General features: G+C 36.4%; 3 protein-coding genes across 5 annotated transcripts in view; 2 read left to right on the top strand and 1 right to left on the bottom strand.

Annotated features, from left to right (window-relative positions):
- Nucleotides 1-619: 619 nt before the first annotated feature.
- On the top strand, nucleotides 620-7,926 carry LOC110375032 (ATP-binding cassette sub-family G member 5). Its single transcript, XM_064034243.1, has 13 exons — nucleotides 620-773; nucleotides 1,604-1,721; nucleotides 2,135-2,319; nucleotides 2,608-2,670; nucleotides 2,768-2,849; nucleotides 2,935-3,066; nucleotides 4,583-4,723; nucleotides 5,012-5,219; nucleotides 5,434-5,551; nucleotides 5,728-5,821; nucleotides 6,054-6,192; nucleotides 6,772-6,957; nucleotides 7,193-7,926. Exons 1-13 carry the CDS (start codon nucleotides 720-722, stop codon nucleotides 7,596-7,598), a joined length of 1,926 nt encoding a protein of 641 aa, XP_063890313.1. The 5' UTR covers nucleotides 620-719; the 3' UTR covers nucleotides 7,599-7,926.
- On the bottom strand, nucleotides 7,779-10,266 carry LOC110374976 (uncharacterized). Of its 2 annotated transcripts, none has more exons than XM_049847057.2 (5): nucleotides 9,926-10,266; nucleotides 9,491-9,609; nucleotides 9,085-9,297; nucleotides 8,458-8,500; nucleotides 7,779-8,242 (listed from the first exon to the last, which is right to left on the bottom strand). In XM_049847057.2, the coding sequence occupies exons 1-5, from the start codon at nucleotides 10,035-10,037 to the stop codon at nucleotides 8,133-8,135; spliced, it is 597 nt and encodes a 198-aa protein (XP_049703014.1). In that variant the 5' UTR covers nucleotides 10,038-10,266; the 3' UTR covers nucleotides 7,779-8,132. The 2 variants fall into 2 exon arrangements, with proteins under 2 accessions (XP_049703014.1, XP_049703013.1); XM_049847056.2 differs by having other exon boundaries at nucleotides 7,779-8,245; nucleotides 9,926-10,265.
- A 255-nt stretch (nucleotides 10,267-10,521) lies between these two features.
- LOC110374975 (5'-3' exoribonuclease 1) overlaps nucleotides 10,522-16,699 on the top strand; it is a 29,161-nt gene continuing 22,983 nt past the window's right edge. For both annotated transcript variants that reach the window (XM_064034241.1, XM_064034242.1), the window contains exons 1-6: nucleotides 10,522-10,861; nucleotides 11,586-11,812; nucleotides 12,403-12,455; nucleotides 13,073-13,233; nucleotides 15,309-15,473; nucleotides 16,049-16,331. In XM_064034241.1, the coding sequence (XP_063890311.1) occupies nucleotides 10,787-10,861; nucleotides 11,586-11,812; nucleotides 12,403-12,455; nucleotides 13,073-13,233; nucleotides 15,309-15,473; nucleotides 16,049-16,331 (964 nt within the window). In that variant the 5' untranslated portion in view covers nucleotides 10,522-10,786. The remainder of the gene's footprint in view (nucleotides 10,862-11,585; nucleotides 11,813-12,402; nucleotides 12,456-13,072; nucleotides 13,234-15,308; nucleotides 15,474-16,048; nucleotides 16,332-16,699) is intronic.

Here is a 16,699-nt window from a genome sequence, read left to right on the forward strand (position 1 = left end):
GGACGGAGTACGTGTTTAGCCTTTCTGAGGTTCACGGTGAGGATGAATGGCAACCACGCGTAGAAATTATGTGGAAAAATGAGGCTTTCATCGTTAAGGCGAAGCAGTTTGAGCGAGATAATTAATACTGTTATGAGTAGATGATAATAATTAATTCAATGGACTAGGGTCTTAACAGCAATTTAGGAGGTCAGAAATGGAAACAGTAGACTGTAGGAAGATAGGCGATTGTGTGGGTTTACTAGACTGGCCTACTCCTAGTGTAGACAGGTGAACAGGTAAACATATATATATAACATACATAACATGTATTTATGTTAATAAAGGATATGCAGGTTAATTTTTATGGTAAACTTAGCTTGATAAACATGTTTCGCTTAGCTTACAGTTCATAAAAATAAAACACCAAAAGTTAATACTTCGCCTTAACAAGCATATTCCCATATAGTTACAGAAAATTAAACCTTTTGCCACTAAAACTAAGTTACATTTTCCAAGTAACAACCAACTCAACTTAAAATCAAGTGCACTGATAAACACGAAGTGAGCAACGAGTAAGTTTGGCAACGTCGCTAACTGTCACATTCACTTTGAAGTTAACCACAATTGCTTTAGTATTGTGCATCTCTTTGAAGCGGAGGCTGTGTCGCTCGGAGATGCATCTGTTTGTGTTTTTAAAATAAAATTCTACGATATTTTGAAAAATAAAAGTCAAAAATATGATCGGAAGTGATTATACTTTGGAGTTGTGCAATGTTTTTCATTCGGGACAGGTTAGTTGTGGTTTTTTGTTTGGTAAATATTTCAGTTGCAACACAGCAGTAGTAAAGTTAATGTTGAATTATTTGATGTTAGAACTTTTTGCTTGTATGTTTGTAAGTTTGCGCGTTTGGGAAATAAGCTAAATCCACTTTTGGTCTTCTCAACGCTTAATGGACGGTCTGTTATAAACTGGTTAAGTTTGTATCTTATAGAACTAACTGTACATACGGCCATTTAATGTTTTCATGGAATAAAATAAAGTTTCATATAAAGTCTAAATAAAGTTTACAACTGTTATTTAGCTTAATATTTTGTATACATAAAAAATATACAGATACATATATCTGTTTGACCCATTTCGTATGCAATGACGCGTAACGTGCTCGTTGATGTCTTTTGCACGGCAAGATATACAAATAGTGTTCCTTGCTGACTGCTACGCAGTGTACGTAGTAGAAAGTAGAAAATATTTTGGTATTTAAAATTCCTAAGTTTTTATTATTCTCGACATATTAGTGCACTTTGTGTAATTAGAATTGTTAGTAGTATGCTTCCAAAGATCATTTCAATGATATATTTATGCACGTACTTAAGTCAATTTTGAGATACAGAGGCCCGAGACATTTTATTTTTTTTTATACTAAGTCGTAAAATAATGTAGAAACATGACTATTGTAATTGACAATAACATTTTTCTGGTTCCTATCGGTATAGGTATTTTTACATTGATGTCCTAAAGATTTTTAGGTATCAACGTAGGTTACTGTTTTTATTAACTGACATTCCAGTATACACTTAGGAATAATCACGTTTACTTACAAACCAAGTGGTCTATACCCAGGTGGAACCAGGCAGTTTCTTCCAGCGGCTGACAGGCGGAGTAAAGACAGGAGTTATCCTCAAGGATGTCTCCTTCACCACTCACAGTGGAGAGGTCACCGCTATCCTTGGATCCAAAGGTACCACTAGAGCCTACTATCCTAAAGTAGGACTACTGATTGATGTTGAAATAATGTTTGTAAATTCTGTTTGATGTTTACGGCTGTTAGTAGGACTTCCTATTGATAAAAGCATCAGGTAGAATTGTTCAACCACCTCTTATGAAAAATTGATTTCGCAATTAAAATATGAACGCAATGGCGTAGTGCTCATCTGAGCCGAAATTAAAGCCCCACTACCATGTGTATGCACATAAGCAATGCTGTAGCGGAGCGCATAATTTCAACTTCGAGCTATACCTACTTAGGTAACTTACAAGACATAGGCAAAGACCGTCACTTGCTTCCAGAAATCTACACCACATTTGAGGACCATTGATTTAAGACTCGTACTTCCTCTGCAACCGATAATAACACCTCCTTTTACCCCCTAGGTAGCGGCAAGAGGGCCCTCCTAGACGTGATAGCGCGCCGCGTCCCCGCCAAGGGTCACATCTTGCTAGAAGGAGTTCCTCTAGAGATGGAGCAGTTCAACAGCACGTGCGCGCTCGTGCGACACAACACGAGGCTTCTACCAGGACTTAGTGTTCAGCAAACACTTAGCCTGTCACTTACTAAGGTAATATATTTCGCGTAAACCCCCAGATAGAACCGTTCACTCGGACCAGTGCGCAGTAACTGTCCGTGCCTCGCATACTTCATGCTCACACAAGTTTTTGCTTGCCTTGCACTCTGCCAAACATACTTACATATGTCCCTACAGTACCTTAAACCCAAGCTCCTATTTGAATTATTGTCTTACTGGTATTATGATTTTTTTTTATGTCAGAAAAAATATTTGCTCAAATTCGTCTTGTTTGACACACATCACGCAAATAAGAAGTAACCATGTTCCATTTCTTCTCAGATTTCAGGATACTTGAAATCGTCAAAAGTGAAACAAGTAATGGCTGATTTGGCACTATCAAATGTAAGTAGCTTTGAACCCTTTTGGTGCTTACTTCTTACTCATATCTGGTTAACTGGACTAAGAGAAGCTTATATTTCCCTTTTAAATATTTCCACAGGTTGCAAAAAAATGTGTAACGAGCCTAACAAAGAGCGAATACAGAAGATTAGTTATAGGAGTGCAACTGATCAGAGACCCCAGTAAGAACCAAAAAAGACTTCCAAAAGTTATTTCATAAACACCCTAATATACTTGGAACTACCTTAAATCTAATCTTTTTTTTAGTAATTCTTCTGCTTGATGAACCTACTTGGGACTTGGATCCACTGAACACATACTTGGTGATTTCAATATTGTCCAATGCTGCGAAGAAATACGGCACTGCTATCATACTTACCATGGAAAAACCTCGATCAGGTATAAATGGATCCATTGTTATATGATTAAATAGAATACATAGCTTTATTTTCGAAAAAATATAAATAAATATTAAAGAATAATTCAGTAGGTATTCAGTATATGGAAGAGAAGAAACGCAGTATACCAATAGGATTATTATATCAATGCATACAATAGTGATAGTCAAAAAAAAAGAAACAAAAAAAAAGTATATATACCTATAAATACATAAAATATTAAGTAAACTAAACAGACTTAATAAAACCATACTATAAAAATATAAGAGAAAAATAACTTTTTTATTGTTTTTATTTTGAAATTTTTGTATTTATTTTTATTGTTTGTGTTATTTTTTATAGAAGTACCTACCTTTGTGCGTTCGAATCATTTATGTTAGTTTTAAATATTGTTTCTCAGTAAGTGAATTATGTAAAATTCTTTATGAGAAATAAAGTTGTTCTTAAACCAAAAAAAAAATAAAGTACTGATACTGACATTAAAAAATGAACCCCCTTTTTTAATGCCAGATTTTCTCCATCATCTTCTTCCGAGCCATTTCCCAACTATGTTGGAGTCGGCTTCCAGTCTAACCGGATGCAGCTGAGTAGCAGTGTTTTACAAAGAGTGCCTATGTAACCTCCTCAACCCGGTTACCCGAGCAACCCCTTGGACACCCATCCACTGACCGACCGCACCAAGCGTTGCTTAAATCAATTAATCCCTGCGGCTTTGACTAAGCCACGAGGTCCTTCAAAGTAAACCATTACCAAAAAAATTACAGAAACGAACGCTCGACAGTCCGTCGACATTTCACCTACATACGCCATTGTGATGCTAATCATAGCGTTTAGCTAAACAATCCAGTACACCACTTACTTTATGCCTACGTTCTGAAAACCTTTTGTTGTTGGTACAGCTGAGCACATATTATGTGAAAATGTGTCAGTTTTCACTCGTCTATTTCATAATTTTGTCACTAGGTTAGTGTACTGCGAAATGTTTTGTGTTTTTTATTATGAATATGCTTTTTGAATATCGTTTGTAACTCATCACTCATCTGCGTTACCTTTTCCCAACTATGTTGGAGTCGACTTCCAGTCTAACAGGATACAGCTGAGTACCAGTATTTTACAAGGAGCGACTGCCTGTCTGATCTCCTCAACCAGTTACCTGGGCAATTTGAACATTGTTTGTAACTGTCCTCTGAACTGTTTATTGAACCACCCTCAGAGGTTATTTATATTTATAGTAGTGATGACGACATTAAATGACGTTGAACTCATAATTATTACAATCAGCTGGAATGCGGAATACCTACATATTTACCAGTTTATCAGACGGGAAGAAAAATAGAACAATCAGGCACAAAAGCACTGCTTATTTCTCAAGAAATCTTACTGGCGCACAATGCACCATTTCATTTCCTTTCATATAAATAAAAACCTACATTACCTCATCCACTAGTAATTTATATTATAATACTTATATATATCCTACGATGATAAAAGATATAAACTTAATTTATATTTTACAGATGTGTTCCCGTTTTTGGACCGCGTAGTGTACTTATGTCTCGGAGATGTGGTTTACGCGGGACCTACAAGGAATCTACTGGACTACTTCGGCAGCATCGGCTTCCCTTGCCCACAGCTAGAGAATCCATTGATGTACTACTGTAAGTTGCTACAATATTTGGACAGAAGAATAAGCGGAATCACATTCCACCGCGAACATGATGTACCTACCACATCACACACACACACCCCGTGCCATTTTTAAGCTAGCATCGATGACTCAGATTCGCATATTGATGAGAACCTCAAAAAAAGTGACTTTCTTGAAATTACCCAACTTTGTAAGCAACTAGCATGTGGCTTCAGGCGTATGTGGCAGTTTTTAATTCAACTTATATTAGAACTAAATCTTCGAAACAACCCTATAAACACGACACTTCTCTTCGCAGTATGCCTGTCAACAGTAGACCGAAGATCTCGAGAACGGTTTATAGAATCCAACCACCAAATAGCAGCACTAGTGGAGAAATTTAAACTAGAAGGCCAGGGCATAATGCAGGGAAACCTGCATGAGAACAATCGCATCGTCAATCCTAATAAGATACAGCTTAATTATGGAAAGCCGGGAGGCATGCAAGTTATATGGATGTTGTATTTGTAAGTATATACTTTGTTGATAGTCCAAAAATATCTAAATCTATCTAGGTCCAAAATTTCCCATTTTTCGATATTCGTATAACACTTCAGAATTATTGTAGGTAGGTATTCTTTTTCTATAGATTCTGGTACCTAGCTGAAGAAAATAGGGCATATTATTATGAAGTATTTGGCTACTTCGTGACAAATTAAAACGTGCATGTGTGTTTTGCAGGAGATTACTGGCATCGATATTTAACCTAAAGAAGAACGGTATGAAACAGATGTTCATGAGACTGTTCAGCTTACCGTTGTACTTCTCCATACTGTGGGTATTCTACAATGAAGCTAAGGTAAGATTACTTTTGAACTGATGAACTTTACAAAATAAGAGGTAGGTATTTGTTTGAACCCTTAAGTTCGAATGTGTTCTCTGATTCTCTTCATAAAGCTTTAATTCTTGTTCTTTAAGATAAAGCAAGTTCTTCCTCAAATAAATTACAAAAGTTTTTACTTGGATTGTTCACAGGATTACCAGAGAGCTTTCATCACAAAGAGTGGCTTGATATTCAACGCGATGGTGGGGACCTACTTCATCAGCATTATGAACACGATTTGTTTATGTAAGTTGATTATCACTGTCAAATCCTAATTAATAGTCATCTGGTAAATGGATTATCACAACAGCCCGAGCTCAGGCTATATCAAATGGACATAGTTTTCATTTTAAAAGACTTCTTTCAATTGTTTGCATGACTGATGTCGTTTGGTCATCATCTCACGAACCTGTCCCCAACTTTTTGTGTGTGTAATGAAATTCACTGTTCAGAAAATAATCGTGATTTTCTCCCACAGTTAGTCCATACCGAACGCGTTACTACCAGGAGTCTCAAGAAGGCCTGTATAGTGGCGCCAGTTTGCTCCTGTCTTGGAACTTCGTGTCTCTGCCATTCTCTTTCCTGACCGCACTGGCCTCTGCTGCTGTTATTTATCCGTAAGTATACTTTGATTGTATTTTGGGAAACAAACCTACCTTCGGGCAAAGTGACTGAGTGAAGTGATATGGCATACAATAAAGGAGATCTAAGCCCACCATTAGACAAACAATAACGTCATGACAAAAACATAGCTTAACAAGAACAGGTCAATAGGAATTTGACTTTTAAATTGACTTTCTTCTTAACAGGCAGTTAGTTAGCCTAGAAATTAGCTTAGAAATTAAAAATTTCAGAACACTACGACTCGAAATTCTCTTAACCTTTTGAACGCCAATGTCGGCTATAGCCGACATGAGCAAGCGTGCCCTGTGCGCCAACGACGGCTATACTCGACAAAAAACAGGTCGCAGAAAAATACAAAATAAACCTATTAAATCATTACTTTTATGTATTTTTTAGTAGATATTTAATTAAGATTTTCGGGCTTGCGTACAGGGGCGTACAGGGCATAGGAATACCGATATGGCGTGGCGGTGAAAAGGTTAAATATTACCAGGAATTCAGGATACTGGCAGTCAGATACTAGAATTTGTCACTCAACGTTCCTTTTTAATACCCATTTTTTTCTTGCTCAGGATCCTATCAGACATATCAGAGAACATGGACTTCCTCTACTTCTCCCTGGCGTTGTGGTCGAGCTACGTGTACGCGGAACAACAGACTATAGCTGTCATGATGTTTGTCAAGAACGGTCTGATCGCCGCCATTGTGAATATTTACATCACTTGCATTTACGTCATGCTGGCTAGTGGGGTGCTCAGGTAATTATTTTTACTAAACCATTTTGGGGACCTTTTTTATTGGAAATCTTATTTTTCTTCCGATACGACAGAATTATTGTAAAATTATCAGACCTCTATCGACTTTTAACTCTTTAGAAAATTGCCAAGTTTCACAATTATTTATTGTGTTGGCAACACTGAAGACCAAAAATGTTGCCATCATCAAAATCATCCGCTGGCTTTTCCCCTTCGAAAGTCTTACTTTTCCTTACAGATCCTACAAAGGCTTCGAAGAATGGCTGTACTACATAACCTACATCACCCACACACGCTACACATCAATCTTCATGCACAGGAATGTTTTCAAACAGCCAACCTTCAACATCCTACCGTACAGCGACACAGAAAACTGCACATCGACCATCTCCAGTCTTATACAAACTTCTTCGAACCTTAATACTAATTCAAATGCTAACTGCCGTTATGCCAGTGGCAAAGCGTTCTTAACAGAGAGGTTCGCTGCAAAAAGTTTCAATGGCGACCTCTATGCAGCTGGTGATTTTAATCCCGAGTTTAATTTGGGAGTTTCCTTCGCTTTTTCAGTAGGTATAATGGTTTTCAATAAGTTCTTGTACTTGATGCCTTTGCCTGGTTATATTATTGATAAGTTTAGGGAGTAGCGTTGGTTAGAATTTTGATTTGATTGATTTTGAGTTTATTGGAATCCGTCCCAGTTATTGATATATGGAAATTATGTTTAAGAATTATATGATCAGTAATTATTTATGAATGCCTTTTATTTGAATATCTTTTCCTACTCCACGCCTTCCTTCAGCGAATTTGTAAATAAAAACATTAAATAAAGTTAGATGGTATATTTCTAATAACAATACTTACAATATCACGCTATATTAGTGTAACCATGCAAAAATTATGGTTTCTCATTTCTAGCCCTTACTAGCCAAAGTTCATAACATAATTATCCAGTATTTATCACACTGCACGAAATTAAACAGAATAGTGCTTCACTCTTCAGGTGTATAAAAAATAATATTGAGGAAGACACAACCAGACCAAAACTGTTACTTTTTTTGTTTTTCTTCTATAAATGTACTTTTCAACCCAGTCTTTAGTGTTTGGAAACACAAGAGTTAAGTGAATTACCCATAATAATATTTACGAATTATAATAAACTTACAGTACTAGGTATTTATTCATGAAATAGTGAAATCTTCTATCACTTTTAATTCTTTGTATGGATACAGTACTGCGGAGTCCGTTTGCGTTTCATTGTCATTTTCAGCCGGAATGCATGCAGTGCCATCTTCTGAAAGTAATATGTTCATATATAGAACTTGTAAAAAGAATATTATTAGGGTGTGTTGCACCATTAACTATAACGATAACTAAACCATAACCAACTGTCAAATCGCTAACTTCACCAATAGGCGGTAACTTCACTGCTGATTATAGTTTGTTCATCATTAGTTACATAGTGCAACCCACCCTTAAAAGCAGAATATATAAAAAAACCCTCACCTCCATATACTATAATAGGTTTGTTTAATTTGTTGATTGTGACCTGAAAGCAGAAAAAATATCAACAAAAGTCCACAGTGCAATAAATACTATTAGTGAGTCAACTCTATTGTAATACCACAAACTATGGTTCATATTCAGGTGACATACCAGGACTTGCTGACAGGTAATAACGCTGGCCGCTCATCATCGTTGCTCCATCTAAATACCGAGTTGTCTCACTATTAGTATTTTCATTGTTATAGTGAGATTGGTTAGTTAGAATTTTCCATGGGACACAATTTATTATTATTTACTTCACTATAGCATCTAAGGCCCATAGATACATGTTTATTATAAACCAACTTAAAACTTTATTTAGGCCAAGCTGTCTGAGATAAATATAAAAATATTGAATAATGGTTACATTACTTAATTATATATTGTTTGTAGCTTATAATTCACTAGCTGTTCACAGTTCCATCCGTTTTCTGAGGGAACCAGAACTTGTCTCTTCTTAGTCGATAGTAGACTAAAACTGTGTAACAAACTTCTTTAAAATTGGTTCAGTAGTTTTGTTACACAAGCAGGACAGACAGTTACTTTCGCAACTGCAATATTAGTAAAGGTTCTTACTGCATTACTTACAGGTGAAAGCACAATCTCCCTATATTTCTTGAGGTACAGCTTAAGAGGCTCCACGTAATTATCAAAGCCCAGTGCGTTCATAGCAAAGAGTACGTCTTCACCATTAATTGTTTTTCTCTTTTCCACTTGACACCTATCACTGGCCTCGCTTGTTACGAAGGAAATGAACTCTGATATGCATTCTTGTACACATTCCCTTGCGTCTTTTGCTATCTAAAATTGAAAAGAAAAAAAAAATATAACAATTTTCTCAATTTAGTGTTGCTCCTTGTAAAGAACTGGTACTCAGCTACATCCAGTTAGTCTGGAAGCCGACCCCAACATAGTTTGGGAAAAAGGTTCAGAGGATGATGATGTTGCCATTCTCAAAGAGGTGTTACGGTATACTCCTTGCATGAAACCTTACCTTCCCATTTTCAGGTATAGCTCTTTTCATTATTTTAGCAATATTTGCGATAGGTAGAAACCTATCTTGTTCTCTCAATGGAGCATTCTTGCTGCCTGAATCTGAGTTGTTTTCATCATCTGAAAAGATATCATAAACTTTTTGAATATATTTTTATTAGGGAATACAATTACACAGACATATAAACACTGAGTGGGTGAGTTAAATGGAGATTTTTCATCGATTAGTTTGAAATTACAAGTCCAAGGTAACCATTCGATCTTTTTATACATACTCCGTACTTGTGATGTCGATGTTAGAGTTAATACTGAACCCAACCTGTGTTACTATGAATAGAATGATACTACAATAGTAAAATCAAGTAAACTACATGACAGAATGTTCAAGAAGCATAGTTGTCTGATGTTATGACGACAACACCTTTATAATACATACCCAAAACGTCGTCAGAGTTCACGACATATTCGCAGCGGATATTATTCTCCTCGTCCACGAGGTACCCGTTGTCTAAGCGCACTAAATCATTACCAATCTCATCGTTATCCATGATTTATCATACAGAAATCCCAACGCAACAAATAAGGTTACTTGTTGTTGAAAGGTTGCACTCAAACAAAAATCTGAAATTTATGGGTGATATACAGCTGATATTGCAAAAAATTGTGTAACCAATTTATGTTCAGAGGAAGTTTAGCATTAATTTGCAATTTGCAAAAAACAATTGTTTACAACGCCACAAAAAGAGACATACTATATGGCCATAGACAGAATTAGACGCAGATAGTCAATTTCGCACAGATTATATTTGGACAAATAGAATTAAAAATCGACTACGACTTGTCTATGTAAACGTATTATGTACGTTACAAGATTCCATTTACACATTTTACATTATTAACTTACGTTGCAAGTTAAATAAAAACTATTGTTTGACATGTTAGAAAGTAGTTCTGTTCGTTGTAAATCACTCTAGCTTCTTTAGTTCTAAGTCGATTTTCGAAGTCGACTATTAGTTTTAACAGGACTACACCACTGCACGCATTGCACAACACTAAAAATTCTCCGTTCCGCGATGTAGGTTGCTGGAAGATAATTTTTCATAACACAATACATAATTACAATTCATAATACTACTAAAACTACAATATCAGAAAACAGTGGGTAGCGCCATTGTATAACAGTGGGCGCCGCCGCCAAAGTTACTGGTAAAATAGGTTATTTCAGTTTGGGGTCAGTGCACAACAAACGCTAACCAAGCATTACTATCGCAAATAATCGGCAAAATAATCAATCAGAATGGGTGTACCCAAGTTCTTCAGGTACACAAGTGAGCGGTACCCTTGCCTCAACGAGCTGGTGAAGCAGTATCAGGTAATACTCTTGATAATCAGTATTCTTTTGTTGTAATCTTAGTTAAACCAATACCCACCAGAATACAGTGTTCCTCAAGTTAAATCTTGTCATTGTTATTTATTTGTGTGTTAAATTCTTATTGGACCTTAGATTTCATGGATTTCTATCACTGTGTAATGTGATCTCTTAATTCATTATCATAAATCAGATTAAAATATTACACAAGACAATATTAGCTTAAGTACTGATTCTGTATGAAATGTAGCTCTCATACTCTATATCATACTGTAATCTTGAGTGATACAGTATTTTCCATACTTTAAACAATGATTACATTCAGTTCACTGTGAATAATTTAAATACAAACATAATTGCACAACAATCTGCCATACTATACCTACCATATGTTATCACAATATTTTGAAAAAATTGTGTAATCCAAAATTTACCCACACAAAAAATGTATTGAGAACCCTTAAAACTACATCACTAGAAACTCCAAAATAACTTGCATGTTTTAAGTTAAGGAATAAGAATTAATGAATAAATTACTGGCGTTAGGCACATTTTGAACAAAAAGACACCACTACCACTGCTATTTCTCCACTACCCAAAGGTAGACTGGGAGAAAACGCATAAGTCGTTAAGTCTGCCATTGTACAAAATGTTCAAGAAGTTTTCAATAAATAAATAAAAATAAGTGTTATCAATCCTCTTTTTACTAATATCACGCTTGTTACAGATACCAGACTTTGACAACATGTACTTGGACATGAATGGAATTATACACAACTGTTCGCATCCCGACGACTCAAACCCACACTTCCGTATAACGGAAGAGAAAATATTCCAGGACATATTCCATTACCTCAGCATACTGTTTCAAATTATTAAGCCTAAGAAGTTGTTCTTTATGGCTATTGACGGTGTGGCTCCGAGGGCTAAGATGAACCAGCAAAGAGGGAGAAGGTAATAAAATACAAAATGTACATACACACATATATCATCATATGTATTAAAGTATACATCCACTTCTTTAACCAGTTGTATATTGGAGCTCAGATATACATGAGACACAATTCATTTTGTATTGTTTTATAATTAGCTACATAAAAGCAGTTAGTCCATACAGACAAAATTGTTTTGCTATAGATTTTGCTCCACCATTTCTTCTGCTCAGAAAAAACACATAAGAAGTGGTGTGCATTTTGGGGCTGTATTTTATAAAGTTAACTTCAAAAAGTGCTGATATTTAGAAATTCCATATTAAAGAAAGCTGAGTTGAATGACCCACACAAAAAACATACATATTACTTAGCCTGTCAATTGCAGGAAATAAAGTTCTAACAGTAAATAAACCAAGACTCAATACTTTCTAGAAACAAAATGCTTAGATTTTTTCTATTGTATATTTTTGTCTGTATTTTTATGAGTACATAAACTGTTAAATAAAAATAAATGCTGAACACCTATGTATACTGTTACATAAACTTTTTTTTGCAGAAAGTATATTGGAAAATTTGCGTCTTGTTAAAATAACTGCTTTTTATATTTTATAGGTTTAGATCTGCAAGGGAAGCAGAAAAATTGGAACAGGAAGCTAGAGAAAAAGGTACATTTATTATACTTTGAAGTTGTTGTAGACAATCACAACTTGTTGCAGTTACATTAACTTGACTAAATATTTAATGTCCATCTATTTATTAACCACAATCAACAAATTAACTAAATAATGAATTTTTAAGTCATGAAGTACAGACCAGGGTAATCCCCTACTAATGTATTTATGGAGGTAATTTGTGTGATGAACAATTTTAATGTTGTCTATGAACAAGGACTTTCCAGGTTCTTATATAAAGAAGCAAAAATTGAACCATGCAGTTCTTAACACTCATCTACATTTTCAAATTATTAAATAGCCTAAATCTGACTTGGTGTGCAACTGCCCAATAATGCCCAGGTGACATAGCTATTTTTTATCCAAGACGGAAAGGAGTGTCCTAGGGACTTAAGAAATTGTGGAAAACAGCCTGTGGATAGACACTTGGAGAATATATCCTTTATAGTTATGGGCACGGATATTGAGCCCTGACCTTCACCTGCGCAGAAGCGATTTATTGGTTTATTGCCTTATGTGTACAGTGCGCAAAGTGATCCCCACTCCCCCGCCGAGAGCTCAATATCTGTGCCGGTAACTATAGGTATCAATATTAATTTATCTTTACCCAGGTGAGGTGCTACCGACGGAGAAGCGTTTCGACAGCAACTGCATCACGCCGGGCACCGTCTTCATGGCGCGGCTGCACGAGCAGCTCAAGTACTTCATCAAGTACAAGATGTCCACTGACCCTCTGTGGTCCAAGGTCAAGGTTGTGCTGTCTGGACATGAGGTAAGGGAAAACGGTCATTCTGCTTTGGTACTTACTGGAATTTTCTCTTGAAATAACTAGGAAAGCGAAAATTCGAGAACATTATTTTATTATGAACTAATAACCCGTCCCCGCTTCGCTTCAGTAACCTATAAAATTATTAGTGTTGCTCTATTATACACTTCTGGACACATCTATAGGCCCACCTTGTATTTTCAGTTTCGTTTGGTCCTAGCTAATTTTTTATATTAGGTCGAGCAAAAGGTTTGTATGCAGTTTTCAACCTTGCCCATTCACAATATCATTCAATAGTCTTTTTTTGAATTTCGAATACAGAATTTAAAGAAATAAGAGACAATTTGGAGCCTGCTTGTTGATATCAAACAGTCGATTACTAAGAAAACTTGGTTTTATTGGTTTACTTTGACTTAATTCTTGAAAAAGTGATTGATATCTTTGGTTTTGCAACAAACATTACTTATTCTTTACATTAAGGTGAGGTTCTCTCAATAATCTATGGATACTTCACCTGAAGTCGCCGCCCAAGCTGTGGCACTTATTCAGGCCGGACGCAGCCAAAGAAATGTGAGTGCTCAACTTAATTTAAGTCGATCTGCGGTCTGAAATGTTTATCGGAGGTACCTAGAGACTGGCGGCTTTGTTCGTCGCCAAGGAAGGCCACGATCTCGGGTCACAACTGAAAGGCAGGAGCGATTCATCGTGATGACCAGCTTGAGAAATCGTCACCTTACCTCCATTGAGACACAAAAACAACTTCGCGACTTCCACGGAGTATCTGTGAGTGCTCGAACTGTTCGGAGAAGGTTAAAAGAACACGATATGGTACCACACAAGCCAGCTAATGGGCCCAAACTAACGCGAACCCACCGAACAGCGCGCCTTCATTTCGCACGCAGTCATTTAAATTGGACACAGCAAGATTGGAGCCGTGTTCTCTTTTCTGATGAGTCCAAAATTGTGTTTCATGGCAATGATGGAAGGAAGAAGGTCTACCGACGTAAGGGAGAGCGTTTCGCACAATGCTGCTTTGAAGAGATGGTTGCTTATGGCGGTGGCTCAAAGACTGTCTGGGGCGGTATATCCGCGAGCGGCAAAACTCAACTTGAGGTTGTTACAGGACCACGGCTGCCAACATTAAACGCTGAAAGGTACATTCGTGAGTGCTTAGGACCTCACGTGATACCATACGCGGACTATGTGGGCCCAAATTTCCTTTTTATGCATGATAATGCAAGAGCCCATGCGGCCGGCATTGTCAGGGAATATCTTCGGGATGTGAATATCACAGTTATGGACTGGCCAGCCAGAAGCCCAGACATGAACCCCATTGAGCACATGTGGGACAAGCTAAAAAGACGTGTTAGGGCTCGTCAGCCAGTTGCCCAGACGATGCAGGAGTTGAAAATTGCCATAGAAGAGGAATGGGAGATGATCCCTCAAAACTTCATAGAGCGGTTGATAACTCTATGCCTAATCGTATGAGAGCTGTGGTAGATGCCCATGGAAGCAACACACGTTATTAAATTAAACCTTTATTTGATAAAACATGTTTTTTATTCAAAAATCAATTGCCTTTAACGAGGCACATATCCGACTTGTTAAGCGTAGCTCCATGTCGTATGGTATTCCAAATTCAAATTTAAAACAATACGATCGAAAAAGAAGGTAAAATGTATCAGGTTTAAAACTGCATCATCAGTTTTTTTCAATCTAGCAATCATATTTCGGTAGGGGCCATCGAAACCAAAACTCTAAGGTGGGCCAATAGATGTGTCCAGAAGTGTATTATGCATTTACTATAAAATCGGTATTATAAAGTCGGTTGCTTAGTTTTGAAGATTTAAGCGCACAAAGGGATATAGGGACAGAAAAAGCGACTTTCTTATAATAAATATGTAGTAATTGATTCCAAGTACAAGGAGAAAAAATATAGTATACTTAGTTCTCGTCAAACTTTTTTTCGTCATGGAACATGCAATAATAGTTTGTCTACACAAGTTATAGTTGGGTATCTATTTCTTGGAACACTTCTCATTGCCCAAAACTACAAATTAATAGTTGCAATCTCCTTACAGACGCCAGGAGAAGGCGAACACAAAATAATGGACTACATCAGATGGTCCCGTTCTCAACCGGACTACGATCCCAACACGAGACATTGTCTATACGGGCTTGATGCCGACCTCATTATGTTGGGCATGTGTACCCATGAGCCGCACTTCGCCTTGCTTAGAGAAGAGGTAAGTTTAAAAAAAAAAAACATTTCAAAAATAGAATTAGCTCAGCTGTTTTTTTTGGCATGAAGGTTTTATTTACTTAAAACAAGCCATAATGCATAGAGGCGTTTGTTTGTATGTGGTATGTTTTAAACGATATTTTTAAGAGCAGTGCATATGTGTACAGTAGTAAACTGTTTTTCGAAGTCATTTGTTTTGTTTAAAAACTTATATCTATAAGTGATATTCTTGTTATCACGCGGGCTAAATTTAATATTTTGGTTGCTTTGTTCAATTTATACAAAGCTATGTCGGCCCGAATCCGGATGCGAACCCTAGTTCTTGTTCACCGCAGTCGCTTTCGCGTCCACTTGACCAGCTAGGCAGTTTACTTCATGTCTGTATTTTAGTATGGAAATGCTCCTACAGATATTTAAATCCCTATTGGAGTTTCACTTACATTGAATGGGAAATAAAGTTATTGATGGTTCTTTATTAGAATCGAAAACCCTGTATACAAACGTAAATAAAAAATGATATTTTTGAATTCTTATGAATTGTGTGTAGTTGTAGTTTAATATCAACGGTTTCTTCCACAGGTAAAATTCGGCAGATCAACACAGCGTGCTACCAGTCCCGAAGAGACTAATTTCTACCTCCTACACTTATCCTTACTAAGAGAATATTTAGAACAAGAGTTTATTTCTCTGAAGTCCCAGTTGCCCTTTCCTTACGACATAGAGAAGATTGTCGATGACTGGGTGCTGATGGGGTTCTTAGTGGGCAATGATTTTATTCCTAACTTGCCCAATATGCATATTAGTAATGATGCCTTGCCTGTTTTATATAAGACTTATATGACTGTACTGCCTACTTTAGATGGTAAGTTTTCTTAAACCTTGTCTATATTATTATCTCTCTTTAACCCGATGGTTGTCTGGTAGAGAATGCCTTGTGGCATTTTGCATGTAGCAAGTCCGCCAATGTAATATTTTTTGTACATAAATTATTATAAATAAATAAATATTAGTATCGCAATTGTAACTATCAGCCGAAATGGTCCGATAAATAAAGAATTGGTATCCATAACTTAAGAATTAATATTTTGGTACTCGTATGTGTTGCCACAAGCTCTATTGCTAGAATACGGCTAATCTTGATTACGTACATTACTGAAAAGTATTCAAATAATCGGCACTTTCTTTTCATTTATTCTAACCAAATGAATATGTATCAAAATTAACTTGCTT

Source organism: Helicoverpa armigera, chromosome 4 (assembly GCF_030705265.1).
Source record: "Helicoverpa armigera isolate CAAS_96S chromosome 4, ASM3070526v1, whole genome shotgun sequence".
NCBI lineage: Eukaryota > Metazoa > Arthropoda > Insecta > Lepidoptera > Noctuidae > Helicoverpa > Helicoverpa armigera.